We start from the raw sequence: 13047 nt of genomic DNA, 5'->3' as shown, positions 1-13047 counted from the left end.
TTTATTCTGATAAAGGTTTCACAGATAAGGACTTTTGCAGTTAGGAAAGTGAAACAACTTCCCTTCAAACATACAGCTAATATATACCTTTGTATATATAGGGTGACCCTATACCACATTTGCCTGGGTTTACATTTCTAAGAATAATTACTACTAGTATTCCCTTTTGCTATGAAAACTTCTCTTAAAGTTTTCTCTTCTACCCTCAAATGTTAGATAATAAAGTGTGAAATTTGCATGATTTTCAAGAAATGGTGTGTTCACATAGTGAAGTTACTTCTATGATCATATGAATTTTTTAATTATTCTTTGTATTGCTTGTTTGATGGTATGATGAAAATTGTTATATATACATTTGTATTCAACAAGGAAACATTACACAAATGCAGCATTCATTTTAACTCTTCTAAACTGTTGTTGTTGTTGTTGTTGTTGTTGATTGTCTTTGAGTGAGTACAATTCATAGCGACTCTTGACCAAAAGGCCTGAAGCCTTTCTATAACTATCAACATTTATCAAAGTTCATAGAGTTTCTGGAGGCATGTTGTTTAGGAAGTGGGTATCACCCTGCTTCTAAATAAGCATTTTAAAATTCTTGACTGGAGCAATCAGGGTTTAATCACTCTTGAGTATTAAACTTTAAAAGCAAGGTTATTTTCCATCATATGATGCTATTCTTATTATATTATGTAAAAACATGCAAAAAGACCAGTATTTGCTATTGACTTTGGACTGACTTTTCTTTCTTTCTCACTAATTTACCAGGTTGTTGTGAATGCTCTTTTAGGAGCCATCCCATCCATCATGAATGTACTTCTGGTTTGTCTAATCTTTTGGCTAATATTCAGTATCATGGGAGTGAATCTCTTTGCTGGAAAATTTTACCATTGTATTAACTATACCACTGGAGAGATGTTTGATGTAAGTGTGGTCAACAATTACAGTGAATGTAAAGCCCTTATAGAGAACAATCAAACTGCCAGGTGGAAGAACGTGAAGGTAAACTTCGATAACGTGGGACTCGGATATCTTTCTCTGCTTCAAGTAGTAAGTAACCTCTTTCCTGTTCTCTGAGACATATCATTAAAAGAAGTCTAAAATTCGTCATGCTCAATATTTATAAAGATGTACCTTTGTCTATAACAGAAGTCATCTTACCAGAATGGAAAACATTAACTTTGCATGATCAAATCGTTAACTCTTAGTTACTATGTATTTTTCTTTGAGCCCATTTTTGTTATCGTTCATTCAAATTCAAATTCCTCCACCCTCTGTTTTCTTTCTTTTCTCACAAAAACAATTTCTTTTCTTTGAATACTGTACTGGAATCAGTAGAGGTATATTTGGCCCTGTGTAGGATTTGTTTTCTCTTGTCACCACTGTTATGTAAGATGTCTTAACTGGCCTTTGGATTCTATATAGTCGAAGCTTCTGATGTCCAGCATCAAATTCTACAGTGTTCTTAACCCAACTGATAGGCTCTTCATACTTGCAAGATCTCTGTTCTACTACGTTATCCTTCTTAAGTACTTCAACAACTGTTTTCTGTTTTCTTAGCACAAGCAAGGATTCTCAGAACCCATAAAGCATTTTTATGGCACATCTGCTTAGATCTTTCCTTAACCACTATCAAACTGTCTTTCTCAATGCTTTGAGGTTTCTTCTACAAGATTTATAGTCTGCCATAAGGAAAATCGGGTGGCCTAGTGGTAAGAAGCTGTGCTGCAGTCGTGAAGGCACATTGTTCAAATCTACCAGCAGCTCCACGGGAGGATACAGTCTCCTCCCACGCAATTAACTGCCTCTGAAAAACTACTAGAGGGTCACCTATGGGTCAGTTCTGACTCAACAGCACACAATAACATAAGCAAGTCTCTTGTTACTGGGATTTCTATGAACCTTCTCATTGTCTCCTCTATTCTTACAGTGAATTAAAGATAGTAACTCAGGTGGGATTATGAGGAAGGTGAGTGGCAGACTTCTGCACTCTTAGGTACAAAGTATCTAAATCCTAGTCTTCACCACTATTACTAAAAGTTCCACATTCATAACCCTCACCCTGACTCCCCTATTATCTGTCCTCTTTGGCTTGCTAGTTGAATCCTCTCAAATACGAAGATTGTTCTTTTGCAAATGAAAACCTTGCTATCAAGAGTGTTATCCCTACTAGAACCATCAAAATCCATTCAGTTCCTTAACTGGTCACATTAAGACATATCTAAGATCATCTGGGAAGCTGGGCTCTATAAGGAAAAATGTGGCATCAGGATTGGAGGAAGATATCAACAACCAACAACCTGTGTTATGTAAATGACACAACCTTGCTTGGTGAAACCTGAGGATACCTGAGACATGGCATTGCCTCAGAAAGTCAAAGACTGCAGCCTTAAATATGGATTGAAGCTTAACATCAAGAAAATAAAATTTCTCACCACTGGGCCAGTTGGCAGTATCATGATAGATGATGAAGAGATTGAAGTTGTTAACAGCTTCCATTTGCTTGGCTCCACAATCACCAATCTTGATACCAGCAGCCAGAAAATCAAAAGACAGATTGCCCTGGGAAATCTGCTGTCAGGGCTCTCTCTAGAGTACTAAAGAGCAACGATATCATTCAGGAGACTAAGGCGTGCCTAATCCAGACCATAGACTTTGCAATTACTTGCTATGCATCAGAAAGCTGGACAATGACTAAAGATTATAGAAGGAGAATTGATATTTTTGAGCTGTGGTGGTGGAGAAGAGTATTGACTATACCATGGACTGCTAGGAGAACAAACAAGTTTGTTCTGGAGAAGGTGAAACCAGGCTGTTCCTTGGAGGCAAGGATTCTAAAGCTTCTTCTGATATACTTCCAGCATGCTACAAGGAAGGACGAGTCCTTGGAGAGAGGTATCATGCTTGGAAGGGTGGAGGGACGGCACAAGAGAGGAAGACCCTCAATGAGATGGATCGACTCAGTGATTGGGGTAATACAGGTAGCTGTGTCAGAGAAAATAAGGTTGGCTCAAAATAGAACAGGGTTCAGAACTGTTGTACATGGGTCGTTATGAGAGGCAAGTGACTCGATGGCACATAACAACCACAAATACTTCCATAGAGAATCCACAATAGTACTTGAATAATGGAAAAATATAGAGCCTATGGTGCTAATGAGCTGAAAATTTATATACACAGTGATTGCTTTCAAGATTATTATTTCACACAATGTTGTTGGTGTGTGCTGTCACATCCAAGAGCCACTTGAGGAGATTACCCACCCTTCTCTTGTGGAGTTGCTGGTGGATTCAACCTGCATGCCTTCTGGATTGCAGTGCAGCTTCTTAATCACTAGGCCACCAGAGCTATTCCCGTACAACAAACTATAAATTTTTAAAAAGAGATAAACTTGTTTAAATATTATATCTGTTTTCTGATAAGGAAACTGCTTCCTAATGCATTATAATTGCCTTGAAATATCATGCTCCATAATAAGAGAGGTTTTAAAAAATAAACTATTCTTAGTGGTAATTGATGGTAACACTTTTTACTTTTAGTTCTCGGGAAAAAATATATAAACAGAAAATAAAGCATTAAAATCAAAACAGGCAGTATAATTTTCAACTAGTTTCATGCTGATACTACATATATAAAATTAATTAAATGGTGTGCTATATTCTTATAGGCACATTAGAGTCAAATGTTAATTACTTTTATGATAGAATGTATTACAGTAAATGTGATTTTTAAAAAATTTTATTGTATTAATTTCAATGAACATTTACGGAGATTTTGGATTTCCATTCGTTCATTGTTGCACTTTTCTCCCTGCCCAGCCCTCTCTCCCCCACCCAGTTCGCTCCTCTCTTTGAAAAGTAAAAGAAAAATTCCTTTTTTGGTATACAATCCCCCGTACCCCTCCCACCGCCCCGAGTACACTCCACTATCCAACCTTAATTCTGGACTCTTGTGATAACCATAATACCCTATCATATATTGCTTTTACACTGTTCTCTCCCTCATCTGTTTCAATTCAATATACATAAAATATCCAGTTTTTCTCAGTCTTAACCCAACCCTGATGTCAGTCCCATTCTACAACAGTGGTACCATGCAGTAATTTTCCTTTTGTGACTGAGATATTTCACTCAGCATAATGTCCTCCAGGGTCACCCATTTTTAATAATATTGCATGAGTTCCTTGTTTTTAAATGCAGCATAGTATTCCATTGTGTGAATATACCACAGCTTCTCTATCCACTTGTTTGTTGATGGGCACCTGGGTTGTTTCCAACTCCTTGCTACTGTGAATAAAACCTCAATAAACATGGGTGTGCAAGTACATGTGATTTAAAGTTATCAGCAATGTCAAAGAAAAATATAAAATTGAAATATTTTCAGTAAATATACTATAAAACATAGCCTCCAAATTGAAATATTAATTCTAAGCTTTTTTTATATACTGGATTGAAAGTATTGAATGTTGGTGAATTGACCTTGTACTTCATTTACTTTCTAAAATTATAAATTTGAAGGAAACTAAGCACTATGACTCTTTCACAGGCCACATTTAAAGGGTGGATGGATATCATGTATGCAGCTGTTGACTCTCGAAATGTAAGTTCATTTGAAGGGAGAATTATTTAATTTTACCATAATAAGTGTTTCCATGCTCATAATTAAATTATAGTAAAATAAAACTATAGACATGCCTAGAGTACCTCTACATAATAAAAATGAAAAGCCAATCTTATGTTATTTCTTTATAAAATTTTATTAGAATGATTTCTTTCCTCATATAAATCTTTTGGTGTATTTTTTCTAACACAGTATCTGAAACTAGAAAACTCATTGGACTTTGTTTCATTCATTTATGCATTAGATGTGTCCTTTCAGGCAATGCTTTTCATCATCTGTACAGATTTCCTTCAGCTTTTGATATTTGTAATAGGAAGGAGCTGACTAAGGAAATAAGCATAAAACAAACAAAAATCTTAGGAATGTCTATTAGAGATTAAACTGATAAAGTGAGGGGGCTCTAAAATCCACTATATATACACATATACTTCTCAGCACTGTTAATTTTTTACTCTTTTTAAAATTTTAATTACCTTATAATTATTTCATGATGAAGGAGGAAGGAACTAAGTTCAAAAATTTATCTTCTTAGCACCAAGAACTACCTTTCTGAACAATTAATTCCTGAATTGTGCTTTTTCCATGATGTGAAAATCAGCCAACTAAAAGCCCTCTACTGTAGCATTAAATGCTGTCTGTAATCCCACCTATTACTTTTCATTTGGAATAATAATAATGATAGTTTATTATTACTGTTTACTGTAGTGAAGAATTTTTGGATTCTTTAAAAATCATACATAATAACTTGAACACAAAATGATGATAACTCTGTTGAATCACTGAAGTAAAAAGGCTGAGAGTTAAGTGCTAGAACATGGTTCTGAACCCCGACTGCAAGAGTAAAAACACTTTCTGCAGGAGTTTCTACATCATTTCATTCATTTAAAGTTCTCTGTCCTTCTTAATCTAACTGGTTCTTCAGAATATGCAATTTTCTACCTCCTGTTTTTTCCTTAATAATCTGGTAAAAACTCTCTGCTACATAACTTCTCAGCATGTAATCACTTTATAAAAGACTCTATTTTTTACTAAAATTGTGACAAGTTGTTCATTCTTTTTCTTCTTAAACACCAAGGAAATAAAATTAAAATGAAAGTGAGTCCAGTGGCTTCACTGAAGAAGTACAGAGGGTTCAAGACCATTCTAAGTGATACTGTCAGAGGGGTTGACACCAAAACAACATCGAAAAAAATTTGTGTGCAGTATTTAAGTAGAAATTAACTTATTTTTATAAAATAACCCTGTCGTTTATTACAACAACAATAAAAAAAACCCATTTCATAAACCCAACTTTCATGTAAGGCAAGAATATGCTAAGAAAAAAAAAAGAATGTGCTCTGGTCACAATGGTCATTATTGCCACATCATCATCATATGATCCCTTATATCATCTGCAAGTGTTACAATCACATGGTTTTGTTTTTGTTCCTGCCAGTATTTTTATGGTCTCTGATTTTGTCAAGTCTACTGGCAATTTAACCAAAATAAAGTAGCAATTAGTATTTGTAAACTTATTATGTCAATAACTTTTTTGAGAATCAATTAGTAATTAAAGGAATAAAAGGTGAAAAATTTTCAAAGGCTTCTACTCAATTACTAATCATTTTTATAGGCTGTTAAGTCAGAACCAATTTACAGTTGACCCTCCAGAAAATTTTCAGAGGCTATAAATTGAGCAGGAGAAGAATGTCAGTCTTTCTCTTATAAAGCATCTGGTATATTTGAACTGCTTTTGAGTTGGCAAAGTAACTCCTCACACACTAGGCCATCAGAGCTCCCTGTTACTAATAAATAGAGTTGTAAGAATGTTATCATTCAATGTAAAAAGACTCCACAAAACAATTTTGCTGTTAGGTTCTTGTTGTTGTTGTTGTTAGGTGCTGTCGAGTCGTAGATGATTCTTAGCGACCCTATGAACAAAAGGCCTGAGCATGTTAGGTTCTTAGTGTCTCATAAATGCTGTTAGTATTCTTGTTGTTGTTATGTGCCATTGAGTCGTTTGCGACTCATAGTGACCCTATACAAGAGCCCTAAACGCTGTTCTATCCTGTGCCAACCTTGCTGTCTCAAACATATTCATTCCCACCGCTCCACTCACAGAATCGATCCATCTCATTGAGGGTCTTCCTATCCTGCGCCATCCCTCCACTCTCCCAAACATCATGTCCCTCTCCAAGGACCAGTCCCTCCTTGCAACATGCTCAAATTATGTCAGACGAAGCTTCAGAATCCTTGACTCCAGAGAACATTCCAGCTTCAACCTCTCCAGGACAAACCTGTTTGTTCTCCTAGCAGTCCATGGTATATTCAACACTCTTCTCTCATAAAAAGAATATTTAAATAGCTTACAACTATATTAATCACATAGTATTCTATCATTTACATTGATAATAAGCAAGGATGGTGAAACTTGCAGAGCCGTCCTTGGAAATGGACATCATGCTGAGAAAGAGTGTCAGAAAAAGAAAAGAAGACCTCCAACAAGATGAGTTGACTCAGTGATTGTAGCAATGGACGTAAGCATATCTGAATCATGACATAAGAATAGGGCAAGGTTCAAATCTGCTTCTCATAGAGTTACTATGAGTCATAGTCAACCCGATGGCACCTAACAACAATAACAATAAGGATTCTATATAGTTCTGATACAGGAAGAGGTCCCTGGAAGGGGTGACACTATGAGTTACTACACTAGATGACAGTGGCACCAACTTTAATGGTGCTACTGAATGAAACATAACTTGCACACCTACCTGATTGACAGTATTTAACAACTGTTACCAAGGGTAAAGAGCAATAAGAATTCCCATACAATGTTTGTTAGGGAAAAAAAGAATGAATGAATAATCTTTGTTAAAAGTTTTCCATCAAAGAATAGAATCGTGTTGCCCACCCAAAGCTACACAGTTTGAATACACTAGTTGCTCTGTGAAAGAAAGATGGAAAATTTCCTCTCGTGTGATTTACTGCCTCTGAAGACCCACAGAAGAGTCAGTAATTCTTTCCAACTCAATGGTACACCACAACAACCACAAAATTTAATCTATTTTACAAGTCTACATTTATCAATGAATCCTACAAAAACTTTTGTATATGCACACTAGGTTTTATGTACAGGAGTGCGTTAATTTTTTTTACTAGCTATATATTGGAAAACTCAAAAATAGTAGAAATAGGCAAATGCTGAAATATTGTACACCAATTAAAACAAATTAATGTAACCTGATACAAGATTATAACTGAAAACATACGGTATCTGAACATGCAGTATTGAGTGAAAGAAACTAAATGCATACTATGATTTTATTTGTGTAGACTTTAAATATACAAAAGTAACCTATTATTCAGAAATAAAACAAGGAAATGGCTACTGTAAAAAAGCTAAAGAACTATTATCTCTAGCAGGACTAATTCAGAGTATCAGTGAGAAGATTAGGCCAAGAGTTCTTGAGTTTCTGACAATGTTCTGCGTTGTGTATTTCTTTTTTTGCAATGCATTACATATATGTTAATCATACTTCTCAAAGAATATCGTATTTAGTTAAAAGTTTAAAATTTTGTTTTTATTATTATTCATTTTGATACATATATATAGAAATGATACATAAGTCTCATACAGTAGATAACTACAATATTTCTGACACTTTCTGATTTACGCTGTTTCACTAGAAAAACAGTATCAACATGTTTGGTGATGCACCTGTTGAATTGATTTCTTGAGACAATGAATCATAGTATTATCTGTTAAAAACCTTGATTTATAAACTGAATTAATTACAAAAACGTCCTGTGGACCCAAATTACAGATAACAGCAATGCTCAAACAATTACATCTTGTTCTAATCAAAAGATTTGGAGAAGAGCTAGTTTTATTGATAGAGAAACAATACCAAAGAGCTACTGAATAAAAGTAATCATTAGATCATTTTCAGAAATAAAAGCTCTTGCTCATTTGCCTATATACACACTATGTGATGATAATTCTAGCCTACCTAAAACAAAACAAGAATGGTATGTAGTGCACATCAAGGCTTTCCACCTAACAGTTACTATAGGGTGGGCAATGTTCTTAATATTCCAACAGGCCTTATTATATCTGTTTCCCAGATAAAAATGAGTCAGAGAAAACAAATTTTTAAAGTTTTCGCCTGCAACAATATGGTTCTAACATCTAATCCGGATAAAGGAAACATCTTCAGTTGGCAAGCCCTTGCAGGGGTCTTTATTTACAAAGTAAAATGCACTAGTAATATTGACATTTCTTGACTTTTTAAAAAATTTCTCAGACTTTTCTGACTTATTTCATTTTTCACAAGTCAGTGAAAAGTCTTGCCAGGTTCCCTAACAAGACATTTTAGGTTTTATGAAATGTTTTTATCCCTAGAAATTTATACATAACTGAGTAGTTAAAATTCACAAACGCTCTTTTTTAACAAACAAATATTTTATCTAATGGTAATCCTTCCTCATATTTTTAGGTAGAGTTGCAACCCAAGTATGAAGACAATCTGTACATGTACCTTTATTTTGTCATCTTTATTATTTTTGGTTCATTCTTTACTCTGAATCTCTTCATTGGTGTCATCATAGATAACTTCAACCAACAGAAAAAGAAGATAAGTATACTAAAGCTTAATCTTTGCTCTAACATGTGAACTAAACATGTCACATTGCTTCCTTTTAGCTTCAAAATAAAACTAAAAGAAGGAATGTAAAATTTAAATATTATTTTGAAAGGTTTAATCAGCTTTGATTTTTTTTTTTTAGTAGTTGATCATTCAAGTAGCATTGTTTTGAAATTTTCCCTATAAGAAATATTCAGATTATGGCATAATTGATAATGAGTGTTTGCATCTTTATAATTGCCAATATTACCAATCTTAGAATACAATATAAGCACAAATTTTTATGATTGTTATATGCTAATAAATAGATTCAAACTTAAAACAACTCTACCAGAAAGTAAAATTTCCCCATAGAATTTCCTTGGCTGTAATCTTTCATCATAAGAAGCTCTTGTACTGTAATGCTTTTTATGTTCCACTATTATATGAAAGGTCAGTGGTTCGAATCCACTAGCTCCTCCTGGAGAAAAAGGGGCAGTCTTCTTCAAGATTTACAGCCTTGGAAATCAGATAAAGGGTTACTATGAGTTAAAAAGACTCAATGGCAATGGGTTGGGTGTGGTTTAATCCTTTACATGAGCACACTGCCAGCTCTTTTCTCCCATGGAGTGGATGGTAAGTTCAAATCAGTGACTTTTTAGTTAGCGGCTGAATGCTTACTATAGTTAGCAAAGAACATGCTTTTAACCAGTTTTGCTTTCATTTCTTTACTTTGGAGGTCAAGACATTTTTATGACAGAAGAACAGAAGAAATACTACAATGCAATGAAAAAACTTGGTTCAAAGAAACCACAAAAACCCATACCCCGACCTGCTGTAAGAATTGTCTACTTTCATTACTAGTAAAAGCTAAGTTATTTGTAACTTTAACAGCTATATTTAGAACCTAATTCTATCTAGAAACTAGTATTTCTGTGAATTTATAATACAAAGTTTTACTTTAAAAATGTCAGCTTTTTCCTGAAAGTATGACAAGATCTGAATTTTAAAGTGTCCAAAATACTATAGCAATATAAGAACAAAGTAACAAAATAGAGTCCACTGTTTTTTAGATGAGGCTTTAACATCATACACAAGACATAAGGCATCTTACTACTTGGAAGTAAGGTCTACATTGACTAGGATAGAGGTTGAATTTTTTAATAGCATGCCAAAATATTTTTAAAGACAATTTTATTTTTTGTATGAAGATTGTGAAAATGGCAGAATGTTCCCAATATAGTCTTCACCCAGATTTCCTGTGGGTTAATATTTTGCCCAGCTACAAATTATCAAACTGAAGAAAATAATTTTGGTATAATCTTATTAACTACAAGACAGCATTATTAGTTTTCCTATTAATGTCCTTTTCTTTTAACTACAACTTTAAAAGATCTTTCTTAGCTGCATCTTAGAGTTTAAAATGCTTTATTTTTGATAAAATATATAGACTGATACTTAAGGTAGGTGAAAACACCTGGAGGATTATTTGTATATTAGTTCTTTAAAGTAAATTTTTAATAATAGCTCCATCACATAAGTTAACAATTATTATAATGGCAAATATTTGTTGACTGTCATATATATAATTGGACACTGTCGAAATAATAAATAAAGTCACTTTGTATAATCATAAAGCGGTATCATAAACAGCATGGATAATACAAGTGCATTTGTAAATATACTCCAACAGCAAAATATATTCCAAGAATGAGCAAAAATGATGTTATTATAAATTTTCCATTTTAACACTGCTATAATTTAGCTAAAACTCTCAATGAGCTAAAGTTTTCCCATGTGTCTCAATACACAAAAGGGCCCAACTGGAAGCATTCTGCCACTTCCTCAAGGTTAAACCATGCGATGGTTTGGAAATCTGGCTGGGTCCTTGGGCCTGAGGCCCTTGGGCCTGGTTTTAATTGTTTTTGGTCAAACATTCTTTAAAGAGGTATAACACTGGTCTGTCCATTTGCTGTACAGAGGTAACTCGTGGTTGCTGTGATGCTAAACACTGTGACACTGATGTGTCAAATGTAATAATCGTTACCCATTTGGACAGTGTTTGGTGGAACTCCCGATTAAAACAAGCTTGGAAGCAAGAGTTTCATCCACTTCCAAAATAGCTTTCCTCTGGAAACCCTATGAACTTGGAGAAACAATGAAAGTTATACAAGTGTTCAGGTCTTTCATTCATAGGGTTTCTATGAGTCGTCTATGACTCGAGGGCACTTGACAATAACAACAACCTAGCAGCTTTCTTTTTTCTATGTTTCTAAAAGAATTGTTGCATATTCTTTGTTCTAGAACAAATTTCAAGGAATGGTCTTTGATTTTGTAACCAAACAAGTCTTTGACATCAGTATCATGATCCTTATCTGCCTCAACATGGTCACCATGATGGTGGAAACTGATGACCAGAGCCAAGAGATGACAAACATTCTATACTGGATTAATCTGGTGTTTATTGTTCTGTTCACCGGAGAATGTGTACTGAAGCTGATCTCCCTTCGTTATTACTATTTCACCATCGGGTGGAATATCTTTGATTTTGTGGTGGTCATTCTCTCCATCGTAGGTAAGAACAAGTGCTTCCAACAGAATAAGTAGTGAAACTTTGTGTCTTATGTTGGAGGCATTTATTTTCTAGTCATCTTTCCAATTAATCTTAGACTTGGGGGGGGAAAGGGGGGAATATCTAATGGTCCATTCTTCACTTTGTCATTTCTTTGTTTGCATGCTGTAAAAGAAATGATGTGTAAAGAAAAACTGACTTTTTTTTGCTTTTATATGTCATCTTATTTCAGAAAAAAGAATACAACCTTGGCACAGTAATTCTATAGTCAGCCATACTTCTGTGATAAATAATGATAAATAAATATCATTCTAATGAAAGATTTGAGCTATACACATGCTCACGTAAATTATTAAAAGTAGTAAAATAATCTAGAAATATGCTCTTTAATAAAGGATATAATGTGTATGTGTGTGTGTGTGTGTATATATATATATATAAAATCACACATAATAAACTCAATGTTGTTTTTGGTTCAGATATTATCTCTGGTTCATAGTTGTTGAGTTGTTGTGTTTTTATAAATAGGTATTTTCTAAAAAGATTCGACATAGATTTATTTTTTATGTGTAAAATTGTGTACTAGGTCATGTAGTTTACTGTGAAGTTGGACCTGACCCATAACTGACCTCCAGCATGTTTTCAGACAGTAAATCGCATGGGAAGAGATTGCTTATCTTTCTCCTGCAGAACAGCTGATGGATTCAAGCTGTGTACCTTTGCATTGACAGCACAGTTAGAAGTCACTATAGACATTTAAGGCAAAAATCTGCCTATTGACCAAAGAACACATATACAAAGAGATAAAAAAAAATATGCTTCTAATTACATCTTAAAATTAATTTCTTTGGTAGAATGTTGTTGTTGTTCTGTGCCATCGAGTCACTAGCAACTCATAGCAACCCTACATACAACAGTCCTAAACTCTGCTCTGTCCTGTGCCAATCTCATTATCTCCGACAAAATCATCCTGATTGTCCCAGTCACCGAATCACTCCATCTCCCAGAGGACCTTCCTCTGCCCCTGCCCTCCAGCCTCCCAAGCATGATGTCTCTCTCCAAGGACCGGTCCCTCTTTACAACATGACCAAAGTATGTCAGATGAAGCCTCAGCATCCTTACCTCCAAGGAGCAGCCTGGTTTAACCCTCTCCAGGATGAATCTGTTTGTTTTCTTAGCAGTCCATGGCACTCTCAGCACTGTTTTCCAACACCAAAGCTCAAAAACATCAATTCTTCTATCCTCCCTCGTCAT

The 13047-nt window shown here is 34.6% G+C and overlaps 1 protein-coding gene across 5 annotated transcripts in view; it reads left to right on the top strand.

Annotated features, from left to right (window-relative positions):
* The window catches only part of SCN2A (sodium channel, voltage-gated, type II, alpha subunit), a 172805-nt gene that overhangs the window by 152534 nt on the left and 7224 nt on the right, over positions 1-13047 (top strand). For 4 of the 5 annotated variants that reach the window (XM_006879342.1, XM_006879341.1, XM_006879343.1 and 1 more), the window contains 5 exons: positions 766-1047; positions 4543-4596; positions 9096-9233; positions 9954-10058; positions 11526-11796. In XM_006879342.1, the coding sequence (XP_006879404.1) occupies positions 766-1047; positions 4543-4596; positions 9096-9233; positions 9954-10058; positions 11526-11796 (850 nt within the window). Of the gene's footprint in view, positions 1-765; positions 1048-4542; positions 4601-9095; positions 9234-9953; positions 10059-11525; positions 11797-13047 lie in introns of all 5 variants that reach the window. The other variant, XM_006879344.1, reaches the window with a different exon arrangement.

The sequence above is a fragment of the Elephantulus edwardii genome, unplaced genomic scaffold (assembly GCF_000299155.1).
Source record: "Elephantulus edwardii isolate Elephantulus edwardi_28Jun2011 unplaced genomic scaffold, EleEdw1.0 scaffold00003, whole genome shotgun sequence".
Lineage (NCBI taxonomy): Eukaryota > Metazoa > Chordata > Mammalia > Macroscelidea > Macroscelididae > Elephantulus > Elephantulus edwardii.
Note: the sequence above shows the minus strand (reverse complement) of the source record. Positions and strands in the feature narration are given on the sequence as shown.